The following is a 26,606-nucleotide window of genomic DNA, read 5'->3' as shown; positions in this document are numbered from 1 at the left end:
TTAGGGAATGGGGCATTGAAGGAATCTTTTTTGCAATCTTAAATACTTTCAATGTTTTGAAGTTAATAGGCATCATCAGAAGAAGCTGAATAATGGGACACTATTGACAGATAAAGTAATCCTTCATAGCAGCCATACCATAGAGCAGATCACAACTGAGGTGGCTTCAAAGGAGATCAGTTCATAAAAGATAAAGCAAGCATGCATGCAGAAGAGACAGAAAGATAGAGTGTATTAGCAGCAGCTAAGGAACATGAATATCAGGCTCATAATGTGGTCATGATTTACTGTGAACTTCCACTGTCATGTAGCTGGTCATGGTAGAATCATTGTTGGACTAGATGTAAAGTTTCCCTTACGTTGTTGCATTATGAAGAATAAATAACATTAGGATACACTGTTATTCCACACTGGATAAAAGATCCAGATAGTTATTTTATAGAAATATATAAACTATTCATTTATTTCAGTGGTGGCTTTAAATCAATTGTTTCTCTAATATAAAGCCTTGGGGTTTTTCTTCCCTTTTAAAACAGAAAGCCAGCCTAAAATTAATCACCTAAATAAACCCTGATCAGATGTGGTCACAAAACTGCCAAATCTCTATCTTTTTAATCTGTAAGTTTTAACAAGCAGCAAGAAGAAGGTTACTTGCAAGACATATGGCATTTAGAAGCCAGCTAGCTATTTTTAAGGTAGCACATGTTTTAACTTTTAACTTATTTTTAAATGAATTGAATTGCATGCTCTTTGGAGATTTTAGAATAAAAGCTGGACTCCTCACTCCAAAGAGTGAAAAGTCATGGCTTGTTTTATATTCTGAAGCTAACACTTTGTTCTGTTCCAAATCCAGAAGTTTCAACTATTTCTTTCAATACTGGAGGGTATGTTGAAATCCAGATGTTTGCTGATTTGTAATACTTCCTAATACTTTTTCCCAGAATAAAAGGACAAATTGTCACATGTAAAATGAATGCATAACCACAGTCACCTCAACAATAGCATAGGGAAAGAACTAATTGCAGCAACTGAAAAGTTCTTATTCGAGTGTGGGTTTCCTATAAGAAGGTACTTAATTGCTTGTTATTTAAGAAGGGAAAAGTCAATCATTCTTTTTTTTTTTTCATCTTCCCCCAAAAATCACCTTGGAAAGACTATGACTCATTTAACAAAACAGATTCTCATTACTGGCTCTGTGATTTAGTCTTTCAATCCATCATTGTATAAAGATAAATATTGAGACATTATAAATTAGAGAGGATAAGACTGGGAACATTTTTTGTAGAAAAGAATGGCAAACAAAGTAGGAACCATGGAAAGAGGCACATTTTCCCAAAGCAGGAGTTAATCTTCCCAAAAGGTTTTATAAATCTTTGCATAGGCAGGCAATAAAAAAGTTATTCTGTTGTTTATCATGCCCACATGAGGGCTCAAATTAAATAATGCACTTAAAGAAAATGTAACTTACACCAAACATTTCAACAATCGGCTTACTAAGGACCTATTTATAACTGCATGTATATATACATTTTGACATGGTTTTACTTATTTAGGTGTATCACTTTCACATATCAATTCAACAAACATGCAAATATATGTATCATTGGGGAGGGGGTGGTGAGTAGATCTGTAGAAGTAGTTGGCTAGGCAACACCAAACTTTGTTTTGTATAATATGTTGGCTTTGGCACCATCCAATCCTAGCAGATTTCTTCTAAGCCTGAGGCTGAGTGGGTGTTGCATCTCCTTAAGATAATGTGTTTATATGATCCTCCTCAATAAAAAGTAATGTTCCCAGACTTTGGACTATGTTTCTGTTACTTAATGGATTGCTTCACTATTTGCAACAACATATCTTGCTTCTGGTGTATCCACTAAACTTTATGAATACACAAGAACTTATTTTGTATTGTGTATTACATGTCCCTGGAGCTAAAGAAGTGTTAATTGGCAGCAAAAAGATGTTAAGTCACCTAAGGTGTTTTTTTAAGTGGAAATTTGTTTTGTTTGGCCATTGCCAATGTACAGAGATGTACATTCCATTGATATTTATGAGTTTGGGCTGCCTGTATTATTTTAGGATTTGTTCAAAGACTTACTACTGATTGCTTCATACTCTGGTTGTTTGGGATAGGCTTATTTGGGCATGCTGCCTTCTTTTTGCTTTGCAAATTTTTCCTTTGGCTGTATTATTTTGAAAGCATGCCCAGAATTCCTTTGACCAAGAGACCCATAAATTATAAATAGCTATTACCTACATTTCTATTTAGTTTGAAAAGCTAGAAGAATATGTATAATAAATTAACATGCAGTCCACATGTGACCAAAAGCAGCAGAACAAATGGTGTAATGTAAGCATGATATAATCTTGCAGAAAGACTCAAAGTTCAAGTTGGCCAAATTTGAAAATTATCGTCACAATGAACTGCACATTCCAAAAGACTTCAGGTCTTTCTATCCATTGACACATTCCAGATGATGTTGCAATGGAAGAACATTTCCTTACCTGGCAGCAGTGCTTATACAAGAGACATATATTTCACGTAGCAATGCTTGCTTTCACCAGAAGCTGTTATCCTTCCCTCCTTTTAAATTTGAATTCTAAACTCTGTAATCTTCACTTCTGTAACACCGGAAAACATGTTTTACAGTAACATATTTTTAACCCTGCCTTTAAGCCTAGCAACATGCCTTGTCTTTAGCCAAAACGTGACTTTGTCCAATGGTGCCTTAATGCTGATTGGCAGGAAAGGCCTTCCAAGAATAAAGACAAGTGACATTGTGAATGTTACCTGAAGTTCCCAAGAAACTGAACCTGGGATTCTCTGCATATAAAGTATTTAATTCTGCCACTGAACATAGATTTTCATAATTCTGTAGAAACAGAGTAGTGTACCACTGGCATGGGATATGATTACTGTGTGGTAATTTTTTTTTTTTTTGCTTCTAGGAAAACCCAAACTCAAAACATGACAGCTGTAGTCAGGCTCTCCATTACATGCATTTTGCATGTTTACTTGGTAACTTTAATTTTGAGATGGGTGGCAAAATAATTTTAAAAGGGTGATTTGAAAAGTAACATCTATATCTATATATATATAAAAAATGTGTGTGTGTGTGTGTGTGTGTGTTCCAGCATAACTCTAGAATGCCTCGAACAATTTAATTTCATTCCCTGTAATTTAATTTCATTCCCTATAGTTACCTTGAGATAAAATGGGCAGCCTATAAATTTTATAAATAAATAAATAATTTTGTGTAGTGGTTAAGGCATTGGCTAGAAACTGGGAGACTGTGAGTTCTAGTCCCACAAAGCCAGCTTGGGAATCTTGGCCAGTCACTCTGTCTCAGCCCTAGGAAGAAGGCAATGGCAAGCAAATTCTGAAATCTTGCCCCCCAAATTTGAAGGGACTTGTCCAGAAGTCAAGACTAACTTGAAGGCAAACACACAAACATAATTGGTGGAAAAATGGATTAAACCAGCAGTAATGAAGAAAATCCTGCAGTTAAACATTATACCAAACCTCTGGTTTTTTATACCAAAAGTTATACCAAAAGGTGTTTTTTTTTTTGAAACAACAAAAAATAGATCTAGAATGCCTCCTGACTAAAATATAGTAAAACATAGCTGGCACAGGGTAGACAAATTGCAGCGGTCAATGTTTATGCTATCAGTTGATACAGGTATACACATATATCTACAACCAAATTGGAAATTGCAATCCTATTGAATAGGAAATTGCAATCCTATTCATTCTCATGTTGGCAGTTAGCCCCACATTAGTTATCAACATCGTTTCCAATGTTATCCTTCCCAAACTGCTTTACAAGCGCAATTCTCAGATGGAGAGAATACAACAGATCAAGTCTCCAAACAGGTATAAAATAGCTATTTGGAAATTTACAATAAAGTTCAGGGCATTTATTTAAAAAGGCCATAAGAAGACAAATGAATGAAATGTAAAGATAAATAATAGTCAGCACTCTGAAAATATTCATAAGATGTTTTAATATTTTCTCTGACTTCCAATACTAATATTTGCTATGATCATGATTACAATCTGAATTCAAAACATACTGCAAACTTATTTGCTTTTTATTTTATTGCCTTATTTAAAATATATTTACTTTCAATGTTTGATGCTTTAAAAAAAAAGGCCTGTATCTTCTACAGGTTAGATGCCTAATATATTTTTCTGTGTGCACGGATGAAGGATGTAACTGTAAGTCTGTTTGGCTCAAGGGCATATTGGCTTAAGGTCAAGAGTATCTTATTCTTTCCCTTCACACAAGCTTTTGGTTTAAAAGAAAGTTGCCAAACCCATGGCTATATTTATAACTTAGCAACTCTACACTAAATAGGAAGTTCTCTTTCATTCTGTTGGCAACTCTGACTGTCACATGGCATAAGCAATCCAATTGGAGAGTACCTTTGAACAAATTTAGTCTAGCAAACCCAAGATAGCCTTGGTTTTAGTTAAAAATACCTCTTCTGGTATTTAATTGTGTGGGATAATAAAAAGTAGTCAGTATTCCCAAGTTCTATTTTTGCCTTGGGTAGACACTCAAAGATGGATGATTTTAGAATTATTATTCAAAATGATCCAAACTGGCCAATAAGACATGTATGTATCTGACCTAAGAAGAAATCCTTCCTCTCTTATTCCCAACATCTCGCTATACAGTAATCTGTTAAAGTAATGAATAAATTTATGGCTTCACAATTAGCAATTAAAAGTATGTTCACTTTATAATTACTACAGCAAATCTCCAAAATCTACAATTTCTGGTCCTTTGTTGCAAGCTGACTATTTTTAGATGCAACAGGAAAATGCAAGTGCATTAAAATTCTAATTTGACAAAGAATGTGTACCCTCACAACTTCAACAGCAGTATCATCGTATTAGTCTCGAACATGGCAACAGGAAAAGACACATGGGCCTCTGTTCCTCATGAAAAAGTGTTAAACAAAGAACTTTTGATATTTAAGATGGAGAAAGACGATTCTCCAAAATAGAAGTACTGTTAAATTATGGCACTCTGGCAGACATCTCAACCTTATAATGACCTCTCATCTTGTTCTGCCCTACAGCAAAACTCTTATTACTCCACATTTAAGACAGAAGGAATGCACATCTGCAGTGAGGTCTAAACTCTAATTTGACACCAAAGGAACCAGAGTTCTGTACACAATTACATTTTTTATTTAACCAATACTCATCTACAGCAAATTTTTAAAAATCTTTTATTATACTTCCAAGCAATATGTTACAATATATATTTTCAAAAAGAAAGCAGTCACATTTTCAAACCATTTGATCCTAACAAGTTACCAAGTTTCTTTCTGGTAAAATGAGTGATATTTGTGGGGGCTTTGCATTTAAGAAGCACTCATTTCTCAGGCATTGAAATTTACATTGTTCTAAAACTTTGTGTGGGTGGGGAAATGGGAATAGCTTTGCTTTAAGAAGCCAGAAGAGGGCACTCATTAGCAGTCAATCAAATTCCATTCAAAATCTTATAATGGAAAAAAAAGTCAAGAATCTTGAACAGATAATCCCAAAATAAAACAGGCTTGGAATAACTAGAATTCTAGAATCAAGATAAGTAACATTTTCCAAGTTTTATAACAGTGGGAGACACTAATAAGGACGATTGTAAATTGCGGTAATGCACATGTTATGGCCACAGAAATAAACCCATTTTAAAGCAGCATGCTAAAGTCTATAAGATATAAAATATTTTACATTGTCAAGCCCAAAACAACAGTCGCAGTACTTAAGATTTTCCTTTCAAAAAGTCAAATATGGGAGCAATTATATCAGTAGACAGAGAAGATTTTCTTTCACTTGAATGAGAGTGTTAATCTTGGTAATAAACTAAAACATTTTTAAAAACATCTTTTAGTCAGTGGTTATTGTGGCAAATCACTACTGAGCTAAAATCCTTTTCCTTAGTAGGAAGGGAAGATAAGAAACGTTTGGAACTGTTTGTATCATATGAAAAATGGCACTAAAACAAAAATTGGCAGTAGTATGTAAGATATAAAATATAAGATATAAGATATAAAATAGTTTACATTGTCAAGCCCAAAAGGTAGATTTAGATCTACCTTTTTTTGTTTAGGCAGATGACTTAGGAAAAATTTTTTTGTTAAGTGTGCATGCTTTGTTCTCTAAGGTTATATTTTCCCAAAGAATCATTTATGTACATTAAATACTGTTTTTGTATCCTTGACTTAAGACAGAAAGCCAAGATAGGATAAAAGTATAAAGTAGAACCATTATGCTCTTATATATAAAATGGAAAGAGAATGATCCACTTGTTAAAAATTTCTGAAGCATTTGCTGCTATAACACCCAAAACTTCTACACATTGACATGCATGTGACAATTTACAAGAAAAGTTTTAAATCAGCTCTTTTATTTATCTGGTGTACTTCCTTATAAGAATCTGCATAACCACACATAAAAAGATTTCCCTTAAAATAGACTGCTTAAATGTAAGGAAATTGGGAAATCTCAACATTAAGAAGGTGCTTGTGGATAGGATTTTCAAGGAATAACCTAATTCTGGTCTTAATAACACTATATAGAGTTATTTTAGGACTGGCCTCATGCTAACTCTCTGTTGTGGAGTCTGTAACCATTTTATTAAGGTACATAAAACATCCTTCTGTTTACCTGCACTGGTGCCTGCACCGGTTGTGAGGTCCCCACCCATCAGGCCACCTAGGAGAGGACAAATAAAATAGTCAAACTGAGTGAGGAGCTGAAGAAACCACAAAGGTCAAGCAGCAATTACAGTTTATTCCTCAAAGTAATGTGAGCCCTAGAGGAGTTTGCACCACAGAATTTTCATAAAGATCAGGCTGTTTGAGCCACCCTGACTCCCGTCTATGTACAAAACGATCTAATTCCTCCTTCAAAGCATAAGCATTATTTAGTACCTTCAGTGGCTAATAGCTCAGGACAATGCTGAATGAATGTATAGTGAATAAACTATTATAATACATTGTCAACTAATGAAGTATTATAATAATTGTCCACTTCTGCGATGACATTGTATACAGCCATTAATATTTCACAGACTTTTTTTCCATTCCATTTTCCAACTTCGTGACCCTCAAACGCAGGGGTGGAATACGACAGGGTTAACTACTGGTTTGGGATTTACGAGCTTCCCTGCAGGATGCGAGCTGCATGCCTGTAAATCGGCATCAGCAGCTGCCTGCAGAGAAGCAGCCTTTGAAACAGCCCTCTTTTCCTGCTTTTCTAACTGCAGCTGTGCCTCGTTCGGCAGCTGAAGTTGAAAAATCAGGAAATAAAGATCAGGTAAGAGCCTGTGTAGGTGGGTGGGCAAAAACATCAGCAGGCATAGAACCGGTTCTTTGTCTGCTGCTCTTCAGAGCTACCGGTTCTACAGAGGTGGACAGAACTGGTAGAAACCCACCCCTGCTAAAACATGTTGGAAAGACTTGTCCCTTCCACCCTGATTGGAAATTCTGAGAATTGCAGACACATGGGTAAGTGGTTGGAGGAACAGTAGCTTAATTTCTGCTTAAAATGAATTTCTCGCCCCAGCCACTGTGTTAAGTGAACACAGCATTTGGCCAGTGAAGTTATTTAGATTCTTTTGAATCTTGATGCCATGTGGGCAAGCTCTATAAAAGCCTTCTATGATTTGGCACCAAGCTACTGTCAGGACCATGTTCATCTATTAGAATCAGTTTGTCCTGTTCAATCTTTCTGGAGAAAGCACCAGGTGATTCCCTGCTTTGGGGAATTGAGGGGAGATGAAGTGCAGGAATGCTGCCTTTTTGTATCGACACCAGCCTCTGGAGTCACCTCCCACTGTAACATAGATGGAGTTCCTCCAGAGGACATTTGGTACTGTTTTGGGGATTTTCTTACTGTTAGGTTACTGTTAGGGTTTATATGATGTTAATTGGACCACAAATGCTTTAATGATTTTTGCTTTCTGCAAAGCTGTCAAGAGTTCTGTGGGATTGAGGTGGGGTATAAATGCAACACATAAATAAATACAGCCTTGAGATGGAAATGTGTGTGTGTCTGAGTGTATAATGATAAAGCACATTATTTCAGAAGCTGCATTTGGTCACTTGCCTCCAGATTCAAATGACCTATATTATCTCTTTAGTTCTGTTTCCAACTTCCTTCCCTAGCTTTTAATATTATTAAAGTAGGTTGTTTGCATTTTATGACTAGAGTAAAAACGTACAACCTCACTTTCTAAGACAGTTTTAACTGAGATTTAACAAAAGAGAAAATGGATTAAGAGCAGAAATCTGAAGATGTGGCCTGCTGGAAATTTTTCTGCTACTTTACTCCTGAACATATATGCTTTTCATCTGGGCTTGCATAATAGTGTCCAGGAGATTAAATCCATTAACTTTATATTTCAAATATAGTCTTCTTGTGTTACCTACTTCTGGTTTCTACAGTATTTGGAGCCTTTTAAAACTTATCTTATTTAGTTGTAAATACTAAGTTTGGATTACCTTTGGAAAGCCCAGCATTTTAGGGTAAGGGGCTATTATCGCTTTAACGGCAATGAGAGAGAAGAGTTGGAATCTTAAAAAGAATTCTGCCAACATTACTCTGGATATGGATTGTGGGGTCAATCTTTCCACAACTGAAGAACCCATGGCAGGATACATCTTAGCCACCAATAAAATCCACATACATATACATTCAGAGAATAAACATATGCCACACAAAGAAATCCTACTCTACAAAAGTGATCAAAAGATATGTGTCTACCAAGAACTTGGTGCTCCTATAAGTATACTAGGGTTGCTAAATTTTTGAAAAGGCTGGACAAGATTCTATGGTAGATTTGATTTTTTGTTTTTCAAAAAATGTGTGTCTTTCATATTGTCAAGTAGTCAATAGACTTGAAGAACCCTGATATACTCTTGCTTTGCAAGTAACAATCTATAGCTATAGAAATAGACTTGAAGAACCCTAACATACTCTTGCTTTGCAAGTAGTAACAATCTGTAGCTATAGAAATATATTTGAAGCAAAGAGATGGAACTCTTTGATGCAAAACTTACCTGTGTTACCTGCACTTGGTGGTCTATGTGTCACCCCAGGAGACATGCTATTCCGCTGTAAGGAAGGGTGGGCCAGAGGCAAAAGGTTGGGGTTACCCAATGAGCTAACTGGGTTGCTGTATACCAAGCTGTTGTGGTTGGACACTGGGATAGAAACTGGCATCTCAAAGTTAGGTGGTGGTACAGCCTATAGTAGCAATAATAAAAAAGGGAAACAAAAGACGAGAGTAATATAGAGGTACAAGATATTCATACAAGATACTATTCTGTATTTAGATCAAATGTTTTATAAATTGTGGTTAGAAAAAACAACAACGCTATTACACTGTTTGATCTGGAACAAAGCCTAAGAAAAGCATCATGTGGAAACTACTTGACACCGTCTCTTCAGTACATGCTAACATGATAATATTGTGGAGAAAATAACTGCTTCTGTAAGCAGCTACCATGTTCCAATGATAGTAAGTTCAAAATAGCCAATCATAGGAACTTGTGATCACATGGCACTTCCATTCTTTGGTACATTCTGAAGAACCTGTTAGGCTTTTGGCTGATGAATGCACTTTTGCAGGTTGTAGTACAATACAGAAAATAGGCATTCACTGTAACTAGTTGCAGGTATAGCTTTTACTCTCTATACATATCCCCCATTTGTAATAAACACTACTTAGTTCTTGAGCAGTATACTTTCATGATCAGGATACTACTAAGCAGTGACTCTGAGTCTTATTCACCAGACATGATTTTCGTATCAGTTTTACGGATTGATTTTACTGTGATTTGCCTATTTTAAAGTATTATCTACTTTATATTGATCATTATTGATATTGCATATTATATTATTGTTTCTGAGCTATACTTTTTCTGGGTTAGATGAATAAAAATAAGATATCTGTAATTATCATCACCACTATCAAATCAGACTCTGCTAGGCTTAACCATTTTATCTGAAAAATGGTTCAGAAAGCACAGTTGGTCCAAAATGAACTGATTAGAACAGGGGTATCAAACTCAATTTCATCGAGGGCCACATAAGGGTTGTCTTTGACCTCAGAGGGGACTGTGGGGACATGGCCAAGGTGGGCATGGCCATCTTGATGTCACTCATCGAGACTCCATTCTAGGCCATGCCAGACCTCCCGGGTTTTATTTTTTGCTGTGACAGGCTCCTGCAACTCTCTGCCAGTGAAAAAAAGAGAGATTGGGGAGGTCATGTATGGCCAAAGATGGCAGAGGGCTAGTCTCTGGCAGAGGAGGCCATCACAGCCAAAAATGGAGCCTGGGAGGGCCGTGCACAGCCCTCCCGAGCTTCCTTTTCACTGGCAGAGGCACCATGGGCTAGTCCTTTATAGTTTCCAGGGCAGGCCCATGGGCCAGATGTAACTACCTCACAGGCCAGATCTGGCCTCCAGGCCTTGAGTTTGAAAAACCCTCGACTAGAATATGCCTTTATTTGTTAGTACATGTATATTTTCTCCATTTCTTTTGGAATCTCAAGGCAGCTTACATTGAAAATGTCCTAGGTTAGTCCAACACACTAATGTTTACATTATCTTAGTTCTCCTATGGAAGCTGGGTAGTCACTACCTATATCAGTTACTGTATAATGGGTGCTAAGAGATAGGGTTTTTTTCAGTGTTACATCTTAATTTGGGAACAGAGAGATAAGTCCTTATTCAGTGTTGAATCTTTTTTGAAAATTATAAAAAGCAAGCTAGATAACAAAAATGTCTATAGGATTTTTATTCTAATTGGTACTTAGCTGAACTCTTGTACATTTGCAAAAAAATAATAATAATTGTTTCAATATTTTTGAATTTTAGTTTTTTTTTATTAAAACTAATTATAGTATTTTATGAGTTTTAAAGTTTTGTAATCTCTCTGCGAAATAAAACACAAACTTGTAAAGACTATTCCATAGATATGAAAGTGAAAACAGCGCATGCAAAAAGTCATAAACCTGTTAAAAACCATCTCTAATTCTGAAGGAAGGTTTGAGAAAGTTCAAGGGTCCTGCACATTCTTTGCTGTAGCTCTTTTTAGAACGTCTGAAGATAATTTAAATATATTAAGAATCATTGTGATGTAGCAAATGACTTTCCTTTAGCTCAAATTGGAAAACAAATTTTAAAAACACTTCTGCATTCTTGCTATATGTCTGCTTGAGGATGTTTTTCAACAGATATACTACAACAAAGGAAGAAGCATGAATTATGATGAAGGCTTAGTTTCTTAGGAAACATGTGCACCGTATAATTTGAAATATCATACAATTATGTATCCAAGTATAGAAACACAATGGGTGAAATTCACTTTTTAAAGCTCAGAACCCAAATGTTGGGGTTATGCAACAGGAACTTTTGGGAACTTGTGAGCTAGGAATAGAATCTATTATGCAGGGAGTTTCAAGAACTCCCCTTCCCAACACAACTTTCTGGCACTCTTTGGGACCTCCTGAAGCAACACAAAATCTTAAAAAACTTTCAGCCATGTCCTCCATCTAGAAAACTTTAGCATATGAAGAGGTACAAATCCAAGCAATCAAATGGTGGAGAAATGCCCATCCAGGGACTCAGAAATAAGGAGCTATGTGTGGTTAACAGCACACAATGCAACTTTCTGAAGTCCAACTACAGCTACACTTTGGGCTCGGTTCCAGGCTATCATAGAACCATAAGGTTGAAAGAGATTTTTAGATATTAATTTTCTAGCTAGTGGAAGTCTACTAAAACATCTCTGATAGATTACCATTAAACCTCTTTTTGAAGACTTCTAACAAAGGAGAAGTCACCAGGTGGTAGCCTGTTTCACTATAAAACTTTCCAGGTTTATATTTATATTATACTGTTCAGTACCAGCTGTTCATAATATTGCTTTCTGATTTCACCGTGATGCCTAGTTAATTTAATCTTGGATCCACCTAGCTACAATTGCAATAGGGATTGTGTGATTTTGAACAGAAAAGGCTAATGCCATTAGAAGGATTTTTTCCTTACAAGAATTAGGGTAAGTAGGGTTGGACTGTACTTCTAGGTAGATTTGTGTATACATACTATGATGCCTTGTTGTTATTGCTATTGTTTTTTGAAGTAGACTCAGCAAGCTTAAAATAAATTGTATTTTGAAAAAAGCTAAAATTTATGTCACACAAAATGTTGACAGCTGTTTCCACATGGATTTCTACTAAAGTGTCCGAAACAATTCAATTTCCAATTTGTTTCAAGGAAATTTTGAAGCAAATTGTTCTGGCAGAAAGCCTAAAAGTTTCAAGAGACATCTATAGGGCTATCTGCTCTCATTCTCTCTCTCCTTTAGGATCAGCATAGCATGTAATAGTTTCATAACTATTTAATCTACTGTGTATACAGGGAAATTATCAAACTACTTTTCTGAAATGCTAATAAATTTACTTATTAATAATAAATGAGTTGCACAAGATATTGTGAATTATTCCTTACATTTTAAAACACTCTGCATTGAACGCTATGTGCCTTTGCAAGCTAAAATGACTAACATTGGGAGAATATAAATACTACTTCTGGATCTGGCAAGGTATCTCTACAGATTGGTTGCAAATAGCATATAGCAGATAATTTAATCCCAGAAAACTGTTATAGTACTATTATAGTAAAACACTGAATTTGCTCATGAATAACTGCAATTTGTTGTGCCATATCAGAATTGTGGCAATTCTGAATCCTACTTTTCATGTTAAACAAACATATAAACAAGCTGATATTAAAAAGTAAACAGTTTCCTGAAAGAGTTCCAGGCAGCTCTCTAGTAAATTTCATATTGAGAAGCTCATTTGCACCATTTTTGAGGCTAATTATATCAGTGGAAAACTCTTGTTTTAATAATGTTATGCTCTATAAAAACAGATATGGTCCTTTAGCCAATGTAGTACTTGAAGTAACTATCAGTTAATTGTACATATTCTTTCACCTCAGTAGTGTTTTTGTGATGTTCCAAATGGAATCTGTCCATTATTCCATTGTCTATTTTCTTCTCTGTCAAACTGCCAGAGAAAATAGCATATTCAATTTGCAGCAATCACAGAACCACATAAGAGATCAACTGTGAATTTTTAAAATAATTATGTTTTTTAAAAAATTATTCAAATACTGATAATTTTGGGAAATACACTTCCAAAATATATTCAAATAATTTATTCCAAAATTGTATGCGCTAGTGAACTTACTATCTAATTTTGACTTAATGTGATGTTGAAAATGCTTTTCGACAAAGTGACTTCTATACGTGCTTATAGTTTCTAGCACATACAGAATTGCCATAAGATGTTTCTATTAAGACATATTTAAGTATGAAAGTGAGTGAGAACAAGTGAAAAAGAGTAAGAGTCTGCTAATAAATAAGAAAGCAAATGAAAGTAAGCGTGGAAAGAAAATATGTATTTCATGACATATAAGGTACTAAGCAAAATGCACAGTAACATTCTTAACAAATTTTAATTCCAAAAATTGGAAGTTAGAGTAGACAATCTTGAAAGCTGACTTTGGAATTTCCCAGGCCTTTTTTATTTTAGTCTTTATTAAGGTCTTTGAAGTTTTTCATTTTCTTTTTCCGAAGCTGTTTGCATTTATTCCACTTAATAAGTCAATAATAACTCTCCCATCTCCAGATACTCCATCTTTCTCAGTGTTAGCACAAACTCTCAAATAATGCTTTTCATGTGTTTCAAAAATACTGGCCAGGCATTAAAAGGGAGGCTGCCTCTGTGGAAACCTGGTCTTCCAAGCAGCCAAAATGGACCTAGAGGGAAGTGCCCAGTAATTAGTGGGGAGAGGGCAGGTCCACAAAAGATTGGAGTGGCCACTATGCAAAGGTCATATTTCATCTTTAGCCATGTTATCAAGAAATTCAACAGTGATTGAGTTTAGCGAGGAGGGAAAATGCTACTACAAAACTGAAATAACTAAAGCCAAATCTAGGTGGTTTCAGTTATGGTCTGAAGACAGAGGCAACATTGTGAGGGTTAGAGTTTCAAAATGATTTCTGAGAATTTACATTCTATGTTTGGTAAAGCCTCGGCACTGCAATTATACATGCTTTTTCTAGGGTACCGGAAATCTAAAGTTATTCCATTTTAAAAAGGACACATCCCTAGTTCTCTAGGGTAAATGTAAAGGTTACCCCTGTTCAGTCATGTCTAACTTTAGTGTTGCTTAGCCAAGCATGACTATATGCGGAGATACACGGAATGCTGTAACCTTCCCACCAAAGTGGTACCTATTATTCTACTCACATTTGAATGGTTTCAAACAGCAAACATACTGTAACCGCAAATGGCATTTGGGAATCTACCATAGCTGAGCTAAGACTTCACTGTGTCATGTGCTCCAACTGTCTTCAGAAATGTAATTAAATGACAAACCATTGCAAGGCAGATTGCCCCATAAATGGGCTTTTGTGAGACATTATAATGGGGTAGCAATTACTAAACCTTGTATTATTGTATGGCTCCTGGGCAGAAGAATGATTTACTGATTTATATGCCCGATATTTTGAAAAGGCACTCTTAAAAATATGTCTCCTTGAGAAGATGCTACTCACTTTCCAAGAGAAAAATTTCCAAGAGTTTTTCTTAGTAAAGCTGCTTAGTAAAGCTGGAAACTAGGTTTACACAGGTTCAATTAATTGATGTATTGCTAAAAGCCAATGTACAGGCATCTTCTCTAATGTTTAGGGTTAGGATTAGGCACCCTCTTTTTACCCCTCCCCCGGTTCTGGCAGTCCTTCTCCTACAACTGCTCTCCTAACCAATCAACTTACATTTGTTTATTTATACAGAAAGAAATAGGTATTTTCCAGAAAAGCACTGGGTGGCAGCCTCCCATTATTTTTATTCATTAAAGAAGACCTGGGAAGTTCTATGTGGGGTCCAGAAGAAATTATATTAGTACTAAAAATAGTGTAAACATAAGTTTAATTGCAGGCTTCCTAGTTATGAGACTGGGAGCCCAGCAAGAATCAAGAGAGATGGCTCTCAGCTCATTGGTGCCCAAGAGTGTTTTGTTGCTTACACATGAATTCATGAACACTAACTTCTTTGGAAGGTTATTAAACAAAGAATGTAAGTTTTACAAATTTTATAATTTGTAGAAGTCAGCAATGTCCTATTTGAGTTTCCATAGACAAAAGGGCCTAAGAAAGCTTTGGGTGTGCTCCAATGTTCCTCCAAAAGTTCCTTTTGAATTGCAATTTGAAATGTAGCATCAGAGGAAAATGCATGGTGTGTCATCAGGTTAATCAGAATTAATGTAAATATAAATAAAAATTTAATTAAATGTTAAGTTTTCCTTTGGCCTACCTTTTGGTATGGCTTATACCACATCATACAAACTTCAAATACAGCTTTTAGCTTGAAAAGTTATACATCTCTGCTATGAATAATAAAATAAAACTATAAACTGTTTTTGGTGAGAAGAGATTGAAAATCCTTCTTACCCAGTGAAGTGTTTAGTCTAAGTCTAGCACAGATCCTTTACATTAGTTCGGTGGCCTCACAATTGTTTCAGTTCTGCATTTTAACATGCAGATAGGACAATATCAAATGTAGTTTCCTTCATTGGGCTTAATTCTTACATCTTTTCATTAGATTTTAAAACTATTTTCCTCTCATGCTTTTATGTTAATGGAACATAGGCATTTATAAACACAAAAACTCCCACACAGAGCTCTGTATCGGCATGCTGAATGTCGCATTTCTATCTCTTCTTACTATAACCTCTGCATGATTGTACTTTCTTTAACACAGGGAAAGCATACATGCATACGGTCACACACAAACCATTTTTGCACATAACTGCTCTGCGTGTAACAAACAAAATTTCAGCTACTATTCTAAGAAGGAGAGGAAGGTAGTTATCTGCAATGACAATTTACCACGACCTTCAGAACAAGGGAGATAAATTTCAGAGAGTAGGATGATCACATGTGCCAACATAATCCATTACCTAGTGTTTTTTCATTGATCAGTACTGATCAGTATTTAACAAATACCATGGAGTAAAAATGGACAGGTTTTTTTGTATCTGTCTGTCTATCTATCTATCAATCATATATAAATGTGTGTGTGTGTGTGTGTGTGTGTGTGTGTGTGTATACACACATACATACATACAGTGATAATTAGACTTTATTTCTAGTCTGAAGCATTGCTAAGAATGCGACTGCCAGCAATGTATTCTATATGCATAAAAGAAATTTTGCAAGCCCTGTGTCTCCTATCATTTCACTATTATCAATAATTAACAGCCAATTCAAGAAAGGTGAAAGGAAATTCTTCCTTGAAAGTTGTTTGCACCATTGACAGAATATGTTTCTGTATGATGCAATGCATTAATATAGATGGGTTAAAAACTAACACTGGAGAGCATCATAATAGCAGAACTTCTATAGTAATAACTACCCTTCTACAAAATGCTAGGTATAAGTAGTTCACAGCTGCGAACAGGCTTCCTGGCTGGTTACTACAGGAAACAGGTTGCTAGGCTAGCCTTATCTCTTATAGGTCTTCCAACATTATTATAGGAGGAGCTCCATCTGTTTTTCTTTCCATCTTTCATTACATCTGGTTCCTTAATACTGCAATTCCATTTGAGTAGAGGTCTGAGTTTCCTATCACAAGCCTAAGTGAAAGGATTTGAAAAGAAGCAAATCTAAAACAGTAAGATTTAAGGATAGGAGATTTCATAAGGCCATTTAGTCAGTAAATCCTAATCGAGCAACAGTGTCAGGTTGAAGCTTAGCCAAAATAAAATCACACTGGAAACTTCAAAGCTCTCTTTTCAGCATATGGAATTAGGCAAGTGAGAAGACCATGAGTGGGAGAGGAAATATGAGTGTGCATGCATTCAATTAAAAATTGCATGCACATGTTAAGCATTTCAGAAAATACTGTAGTACTCTTAACATTGGTCCCATTTGAAGATTTTTTGGCTTCTTGATTAAGTATTAAATTCTCCAAAAGTTTGCTGAAATATGACTTTTGTTATAAAGGCCAGATCAGGTCTGTCAAGTGTTCTTTAACACACCTAAAAATACCATATACCACCTTATGAATGCTTTTTAAACAATCTAAGAAAAAAGGACAATAATTCTTAATAGCAAATGTCTCCCATCTGGAAAATAAATCTTGCACATAAATGCAGCTTTACCTATGTCAGGTATATTTTGTTGTTACTGTTTTGAGACCTAAAGGTGCTTTTTTCCCCCCAAAAGGCAACTGGTCTTTCTAGTTTTTTTCCTTTGAAAACATTTCACTTCTTATGCAAGAAGCTTCTTCAGTTATGAATTAAAGAACTGAAAAAGCTTTTTGGATAAAAAGCAAAATAATTTCAAAGAAAAAAATAACTCCAGAAAGTCAAGTTGCCTTTTGGAAAAAAGCACCTTTGGGACAACCATAACCTGGATGATTAAGAATCTCCATCTACATACTGTACTGTGTGGAGAGCAGTTTTATTTTGTAAATACTCACATTCTGCAAAATAGCAGAAGAATGAACTAATTTCTCTGATCATTGCAGATAATAAGAGTTTTGTTTGAATTTAGAAAAAATATACCCATGACTATATCTTGACAAACAGTTATTTCTGTAATAGAAAGGTATCATATTGCCTTAATTTCTATTAACTTTATTATTTAAAGTGATTGTAAATATGATCCACTTTTTCTTATGTAAAGAATATATGCCTAAGAGCTTGCTCAAATTATTGAGCATTTCTGCTGAATGGTGTATTTTGACTAGATAATCCTCTTAAAGATTAAGGTTCCTTGAGACTCCCACCAAAATTAAAATGCCATAACCATATTTGCTATGGATTATTAAACTTATTCATAACAAAGATGAAAAAAAATCCAAATATCTTTTACATGGATGTTAAGTAGCTAGAGAAAGAGCAAAGTAATGGAGGATAAGTGGTCAAAGTGGTAATGTCTACCTCAGATGTGCATGCCATATGGCTTCGGTGCCTCATGTAGCCAGTCAAACAACCTTGTACAGCCTATCCAGATTTTTTTAAAAAAGTAATGAATTTACAGTACCACTGCCACCAACCCAAAAGAAATGTTGCCAAGCATCTCCAAGTTTTACTGCCAGCTCCTGTTCTTCTGCTTCTCTTTTAGCAATGGAACAGCTGATTAGCACTGCAAATATTTACTATTACTAATCTGAAATAATAGTGATAATACAGCATATGCCCAAAGTCTAAAAATCATTCCATTTTCAAACAGTGTAGATCAGACATGATTTAACTTCCAGGCCCAAATGCCTAGGAAACCATTTTAGAAATGATTTCAGGATTTATGCTCCCGGTCTTCAGGACAATGCTTCTCCATAGATGCTGCAATAGAAAAGGCACCATTTCTAGGTCCTACATGATGACATTTCCTAACAAAAGGGACCATGAACACGTCAATCCTGCTTCTATTGGAGTGAGCAGAAGCAATCAGATACAGACTGTCCTGAAATTACCATGGGTCTCTGCTATTGAGGGCTGTAAATGTGACAATCAACACCCCGATACACACCCATGAAGGACCTATGAAGATTTCAGAGCACGGATTTCATATGGTTGTATCACAAAATATCCACAACTGCCTGTGTTGCTAAATTCTGAAACATTGCAGCTTCCAAATACTATTCAAGAGCATGTAAAACATATTACAGTATGGGTAGTGCCATGTATTTATGGCATTGCACATTCTTAGATCATGGGATCACCATCTGTAACCTTTTCTGCCAGCTTCTGACAAGAAAAATCGATGCTGGTAGCCAGAATTATTTAATGACCACATGCTTCATTTGACAACTGTAGTGATTCACTTAACAACTGGGACAAAAGGCCATAAAACTGGGCAAAACTCACTTAACAATTGTCTTGCTCAGCAATGAAAATTTTGGGCTCAATGGTGGTCACAAGTCAACAACTGCCTGTAATGTAGTTGGGAAATAATGAAGGCATGACAAGGAAAACAGTGTAAATATCTACTTAGTCACAGTTGCTATCTGCTCTTTTAACAGGAACCGTGAGTCTAGGAAATCTCCCAACTGCACACCAGCTTGGTATATAGAGTGCTAACATTTTCGGAAATGAAGATTGAAAGTCTTTGAATTCAAGAGTGCCGTAAAATCTACAGCCACATATTCACACATTAGGACTTCCATAGGATCAAAGTATAAGAAGTTGAATACAGCTCCTCTTACTGTGACATCAACTTGAAGATTATGGTACATTATTTTTAGGAAATAGTACTTTATGTTTTTTTCTATCCTAAACTGATGCCATGGAATAATCTAGATCTCAAAACTAATTAAAATTTACATATCTTGATAAATAAAATTGTGGTTTTTTTTATAAACTTGTGATGAAGGGGAAATTCTTTATGTATTTCTTTTATTTTTCTTTACTATATTCTTGTGTAAATTTCTTTTTTATTTTTATTTTGTCTTTTCTGTGCTTCCTATTTTTTTCTTTTTAGTCTTTTCTAGTTTATATGGTTTTTTTCTGTTGTAATTGTAATCTTTAATAAAATTACTCTAAAATATGTATGTAAAACTTGTATGGAAGATGGGTTTTAGACTTTTTATCAGTTATGTGAAAATGATGACTGTTAAAATAATAGGTTTTTTTTTTTTTACTTTAAAGGATAATTACTAAATCCCTAAAACATCCCAGAGACAGTATTTACAATTACATTTATTGACATCCCAATTAGGGTGGGCAGCATTTTAAGTCTTGGAAACAACTGGGTTATTATTAAATTCAATGACACAAAAACCCCTCTACAATTATTTTTTATATAAATTCTGTTAGCATGGATCATCTTGATATCCAATTGTAATAGTGAAATGGAATAAAGAATAAGAGATTACTTTACCTAGACAATGGAAAGAGGTGTTAAGATCAATCCCAGAAATTTCAATAGATCTTAAGTTACATTTTATTTAATAATAATATGAACAACAATATTTTAGACTTACTGAACTCCATTGTGTTTATTTAGAAAAAGCAGAATAAACTGTCATGTTGTTAAAGAAAGATGCAGTCAATTAATGCTTCATTCAAACATATGTTTGTACAGTATTTTATAATTGTTTTGCTTTGGGAAAAAATCATTACGTGTAGTAACAAGAAGTCTAGTGTCATCACATGTTCATTTTTTTAAATAGAAACTAGATTCCTATTGCATGGAAACTGACATTTGGACAAAGAAAGTTAAAAAAAATCCTGCAGTATTCTACAATTTCGGAAATAGTAACCAACAACACTAGACTTAACAACTGCCTCGATCTCATCTTCTGCAATAGTTTGAATTCAATTTATGGAATACAAATTAAAGAACCCTTTTCCAACAGTAACCACAACATGATTGACTTTTGTCTCAACATACGTTCACACCAAAATCATCACAATGACGGAATCCCCAATTATAACTTCAAAAAAGGCAACTATGATCTTATAAACAATGATCTCTCATCCCTTGATTGGCAATTTCTATTCACTGGATGCAATACTGTAGAAGACCATTACAACATATTTTTACTTGAAGTTAAAAGAGTCATCAAATTATATGTACCAATAACAACTCCCAAAACCAGAAAAAACAAATTACCCATAACAATAAGGAAGCTTCAATCCAAAAAGAAATCACTTTGGCGGAAAAACGAATCTGGTCACGTTGCCAACTTCAAAAGCCGATACAAAAATTTATGCCACCAGTAAAGACTGAATGCACTAATTATCACGTTAAACAAGAGGAAAACCTTCTACACACCAATTCCACCTGCGCTTTCTACAATTTTGTAAACAACAAACTAAAAGAAGGTCCATCCCACCCCTGAAAGGACCTAATGGTAAAGACTGCAACAACGACACTATTAAAGCCAACCTCTTTAACACATTCTTTGGCTCAGTATTTGTAAACAGCAATGGATCATGCCCAGTATTTCCTAGTTGAACCACAGACAACTACAATGATCTAATACATATTGATTTTACAGAAGACAATGTTGAAAAAGCACTACGCAATCTAAAACCATCTCTATCTATTGGACCGGATGGAATATGTGCCTACTTCTTAAAAAAGCTATCCACTGCCATAGCCGAACCACTCAGCATAATCTTTGAAAAATCTTTCAGGACCAGCTTCTTATCAAAACTATGGTCACAAGCCACAGTCATCCCATCTTCAAAAAGGGAGACCCCAGCCTAGTTGAAAATTACAGACCAATCTCTTTATGCTGCATCACCTGTAAAGTCATGGAATCAATTATTAACCAATCCATCATCCTCCACTTAGAAACAAACAACCTACTCTCTAATAAACAATTTGCTTTCAGGAAAAAACTATCCTGTAATCTGCAACTCTTACACTGCAAAAACATATGGACTACACAACTCAATCAGGGCAAAGCAATAGACGCAATCTACATAGACTTCTGTAAAGCCTTTGATTCATTGGTACACAACAAACTACTCCTAAAACTAAAATCTTACGGTATCTCTGGACACTTGCATAACTGGATAGAAGCATTCCTGTCAAACAGACAACAAATGGTCAAAATTGGGAGTGTCCTATCAAATTCTGTACCTGTCAACAGTGGTGTCCCCCAAGGCAGCGTTCTAGGACCAACTCTTTTCATACTCTACATAAATGACCTCTGTGACCATATTAAGAGCAACTGCGTTCTCTTTGCTGATGATGTAAAGTTATTCAACACCACAGACACTACTGCTACCTTTCAAAAAGACCTCGACTATGTATCAGAATGGTCAAACAAATGGCAACTTCAAATCTCAACAAATAAATGCTCTGTCCTACATATTGGCAAAAAAAAATATCAGAAAATAAAATACAGGCTGAATAGTCAAGACCTTGTTGATGATCCAAACTCTGTAAAGGACCTTGGAGTACTCATCTCTAATGATCTAAGTGCTAGAGCCCACTGTAACTACATAGCCAAAAAGGCGTTAAGAGTTGTTAACTTAATCTTATGTAGCTTTTTCTCTGGTAATATTACACTAATAACTAGAGCATACAAAACATTTGCTAGACCAATACTTGAATACAGCTCATCAGTCTGGAACCCACATTATGTATCTGATATTAACACAGTTGAGAAAGTCCAGAAATATTTCACAAGAAGAGTTCTCCACTTCTCTACTCGTTGCAGAATACCTTATGTCACCAGACTTGAAATTCTAGACCTAGAAAACCTAGAACTATGCCGCCTTCGGTCCGATCTAAGTATACTATATAAAATCATACATTGCAATGTCCTACCTGTCAATGAATACTTCAGCTTCAACCATAACAACACAAGAGCAAACAATAGATACAAACTCAAGGTAAACCGCACCAAACTTGATTGCAGGAAATATGACTTCAGCAACAGAGTGGTCAATGTCTGGAATACTTTACCTGACTCTGTGGTTTCTTCCCCAAACCCCAAAAACTTTAACCTTAGACTGTCTACTATTGACCTCACCCCTTTCCTAAGAGGTCTGTAGGGGGCGTGCATAAGAGCACCAATGTGCCTACCGTCCCTGTCCTATTGTTTCTTTTATTCTTTTTATTTTTCTTATATGTATCCATGTATTCATAACTATCTTTTTTACCTATAACTATTATCTTGTAAGCAATTGACAAAAATAAATAAATAAAATAAAATAAAAATAAATAAAATATAAGATCCCTGCTTCTTTATGGACTTCTGGGTTGATACTATTGCCAAGATAGAAATGAATTAGTTATCAATATAGATTCATTTTGGATAATTGTAATAAAATATGAAATACATCTAACATTAATTGAAATGCTTATGTAAACATTTTATACTTTTATGCTTTCCTAAATGTGTCTTGTATAGTTCATTTTTTACTATTTTTTGTTTCATTTTCTCTTTCTTTATAACTTTTCTGTTATAAGAGATGTAATGGGCTGTGAGAATAACCTTAAGATGAAGGAGGAAGCTAGACAGTGGTCTGATATGACAAAACTGAGGCCAACATAGATCTGGGGATGAAAGCATCTCAGAATTGACCTTCTCTAGTTTTCTGGACAATAAAGGCAGCGGAGGGGAGAAACTTTCAGACCTGCAAGATTCTATTACTATGACCATACAATAAAGATATATTAGTATTCTTGGTTTTGGTTTCCTGGTCTGGACTCTTTTTTAAAGGATTGACTACTGTTTATTTTTCTTTGCTTTTTATGTTCATCTGATAATCTACAAATATAAAGATCAATTTATATTTATATAGATAAATGACAGTTATGGTAAATGATAATCAAGGTATGTCTCACTACTTGGTTCCCATTACTAGGTTTTACCGTAACATGAAAAAGGTTTTTTCAGGTTTATAGGACTTCACACGACTTATTACAAGTGAATTTATCCTGGTTTTATTCTTAAAACCACTGTCACTTTATCAACATGAGATGTTAAGGAACTTTTCAATATTAAATGTTAATATTGTAATTAAATAACAAACTGTCTGACAGTTTCTAAAGGATTCCCATGTAGAGGAATACAAAATTTGAATGCATAAGTGTTTATGAGAAATATTTTTGATATATGTTTAAGTGCTAAAGGACTGTTTTTTTTTAGTCTAGAATGGATGAAAACAAATCTCCACTTGAATACATGTAATAATACTAATCATATTATGTACTTGTCATATTCACACCAATCCCCCCCTTTATGTCTATGCAAACAAAATAGCTACATGCAGAGTTATTTCTCTTAATTATCTGGCAAGGCATATGACTGTTAGAAATTTGGCTGTGGTTAAAACAAAATTTAGCGCTTGTTAAAGCATTAAGAGAAATGCTGGTGGAATCAAAGCAAATTGTCTGATAAAGCTGTAAAGTTATCCTCAACACACATAAATGATTGAATGCTACCATTAGATTCTCATGCAGACTCCTTTCCTGCAACTAGCAAATAGCTATATAACCCTTCAGTGTGGTAACTGAATTAAGAACACAGTGAATTCCAGAAGTAGCAGGATTCACTATCTTGAATTTATTACATTAAGAGATTTTTCATTTTATACTGTTGCTTCTTCCTCCTCCAGACCCACAAAAAATTGTGAGAATGTCAGCTTCTCCATAGCATGTTTTACCAATGTTCTCTAAATATACTTAGGGGTAGCTTGGTGTGGTAAACCAGAATTCTGTAAATTTACTATACATAACGTCCACTTTCAAAAACTTCCTTCTTTAGGTTTTGTCAAACACATGTCATGAAGGAACTTTCCACACTTCAAGAGTGAAAAAAAAGAATAAAAAAAGATAATTGGGTCCTATTTCCTCTCTGCAAATTGATTTTAATGGGTGCTGTCAAAATACGTCCCTCACTGAATATGCTTTTTTTGGAAGAAACCAGAACTGAAAGGGTTAGGGTGTGTTACTGCAGTGGTTATCAGCAGACAGCCATCTAACCTTTGGTACTTACAGGAATTTTATGGCTCTTGATCATATTATCAAACTCTTCATTAATTTTTTTATATTTTTCCTCAGTGCGTGGGGTGAGGGCATAAGAGGAGTCTGGATCAGGGCTTTCACAGCCTTTGTTTTCTTTCTTGTTCAATGCCTGCCAGGTTCAGAGAAATATCAGAAAGTAAAAAAAAATGAAAGGAATTCAGAGTACTTACACATAATCTTTGCCTGCTGATCATTAGATCAATATCTTCATTAATTTTCCTGTACTTGTCCTCAGACTCAGGGCTGTGACCTACTGAATCATCTGCATCGGGATCTGGACTGTCACAGCCATTAAGTCCTTTCTTTCTCAACGTCTGAAATACATAATTTAGAAAGTTGAAGCCTTGAGAGAGGCTGCAAGAGCGATAGAGGGCCTTTACAGACTGGTTGAAGGCTGTCACATTATACATTAGGAAGAGACAGTGAATTGAGCTGTTTAGGTCAATAAACGGCAGCTTTTGTTACCAAAGACAGTTCTTCTGAAACTAAAATTAGTAAATGAAGAGAGAATAGCTTCTCATAAAATATCTGTATTACCATCACAGCTTTTCTCTGGAATGGAAACATCAATAGTTTAAACACACACAAGGCAATGAACTCAATCAAAAAAAGAACTAGTAGTTCATAGTGAATAGAATGGCAGTACAGTATCAAGCCTAAAATTGTTCTTATATTAATCTACAGATCAATCTGTCCTGATACAGCTATATGAAACAGTTACAGCACTAAATGAAACAGTTAAAGCAGGGGTGGGATTTTACCAGTTCGCACCTATTCGCTAGAACCAGTTGTTAACTTTCTAAGCAGTTCGGAGAACTGGTTGTTAGAAGAAATGACTGGCCTAATCCTGTAAGGAAGGCAGAAAGGAAACATTCTGGTGTTGCTTACAGAAACTGCCTTTCCGTTAAACCCTATTACATTCTTGGCAGGACTAGACTTCCTGTCTCAGGAACTTCTCTGGAATTTTTTTCCCCTCCTTTGCTTGTACTTTGCTTATGTGGAGTGACCATTTAAAGTTACAATGGCACTGAAAAAAGTGACTTATGACCATTTTTCACACTTACAACTGTTGCAGCATCCCCACAGTCATAAGAGGCCAGGCAAGGAGATGCGTGCCATGTGATATTGAGTTGGCCAGTCAATAACATGACCACCAAGCCATGTCCACCACCTAAGCCACGCCCACAGAGCCGGTTGTTAAAATTTTTGAATCCCACCCTCGTAATACCTAATATAACCAGTTATCTACAGTAGTATGATCTTCAACATTAATAAAACGCTTTGATCAAAAATTTTCCTTTGGCACAGAAACTTATAAAAAACAGAAGAGAAACTGAAATAAGTACTTATAAATCACTTTGGAGCAAAGAATCAGGTTAAATGTACAATTTACCTTGCTTTCATCTTACTAGAAGTTTTATCAGGATTTTGAGACAGATCTTGCTGTACATCAAGTTCTGGATTTTGGATTTGACATATTGAAAATTAATACATTTTTAGTATCTTGTAGTATTTATTTTTTAGAAAATGATCAACTTTTTAAAAATTCTATAGAGAAATTACCAATCAAAGAACATGGCCATTCAGATTTCTGGAGTGCCAACAGTCTGCACAAAGAAGTCAGAGATTTGAAATATGAAGAGGAACAAATCTTTCTTTCTTTTTTCTTTTTGCAGTGCATCTCAAATGTCTTTCTCTGTCATTGAAGGCCAGCCAGGTCTTATGCTCCTTGCTCCCATTAGGAAGATTTATGTCTTCAGTAACACAAGGAGGCAGGAATTTGTGCAGTATATTCCCAATCCAACCCTATTGCCACTCTTATTTGGCAGTGCAGAAAGTTCAATAAAAATGCTTGGTAAAAATGCCAGCTCTTATTCTCATTTTAAAAATTAGGGAATAAATTAGAAAATATATCCACATAACTTTTTATTTTTACAATCCATAGCTGAAAACCCAGTGATAGGTGAAAAGGTTGAACAACTTTAGGGATGCTGACATTCATTTATTAGGAACAA

The 26,606-nt window shown here is 35.2% G+C and overlaps 1 protein-coding gene across 13 annotated transcripts in view; it reads right to left on the bottom strand.

Annotated features, from left to right (window-relative positions):
- The window catches only part of MEF2C (myocyte enhancer factor 2C), a 199,734-nt gene that overhangs the window by 25,556 nt on the left and 147,572 nt on the right, over nucleotides 1-26,606 (bottom strand). For 8 of the 13 annotated variants that reach the window (XM_026672222.2, XM_026672275.2, XM_026672241.2 and 5 more), the window contains 3 exons: nucleotides 24,762-24,905; nucleotides 9,079-9,265; nucleotides 6,683-6,730 (listed from right to left, as the gene is read on the bottom strand). In XM_026672222.2, coding sequence (XP_026528007.1) covers nucleotides 6,683-6,730; nucleotides 9,079-9,265; nucleotides 24,762-24,905 — 379 coding nt within the window. Of the gene's footprint in view, nucleotides 1-6,682; nucleotides 6,731-9,078; nucleotides 9,266-24,562; nucleotides 24,701-24,761; nucleotides 24,906-26,606 lie in introns of all 13 variants that reach the window. The other 5 variants (XM_026672268.2, XM_026672283.2, XM_087958201.1 and 2 more) reach the window with 2 other exon arrangements.

Source organism: Notechis scutatus, chromosome 2, assembly GCF_049901735.1.
Source record: "Notechis scutatus isolate UNSWTSFEM ecotype Mainland chromosome 2, rNotScu1.2, whole genome shotgun sequence".
NCBI classification, from domain to species: Eukaryota; Metazoa; Chordata; class Lepidosauria; order Squamata; family Elapidae; genus Notechis; species Notechis scutatus.
The sequence above is the reverse complement of the archived record's forward strand: the minus strand, read 5'-3'. Positions and strand labels throughout refer to the sequence as shown.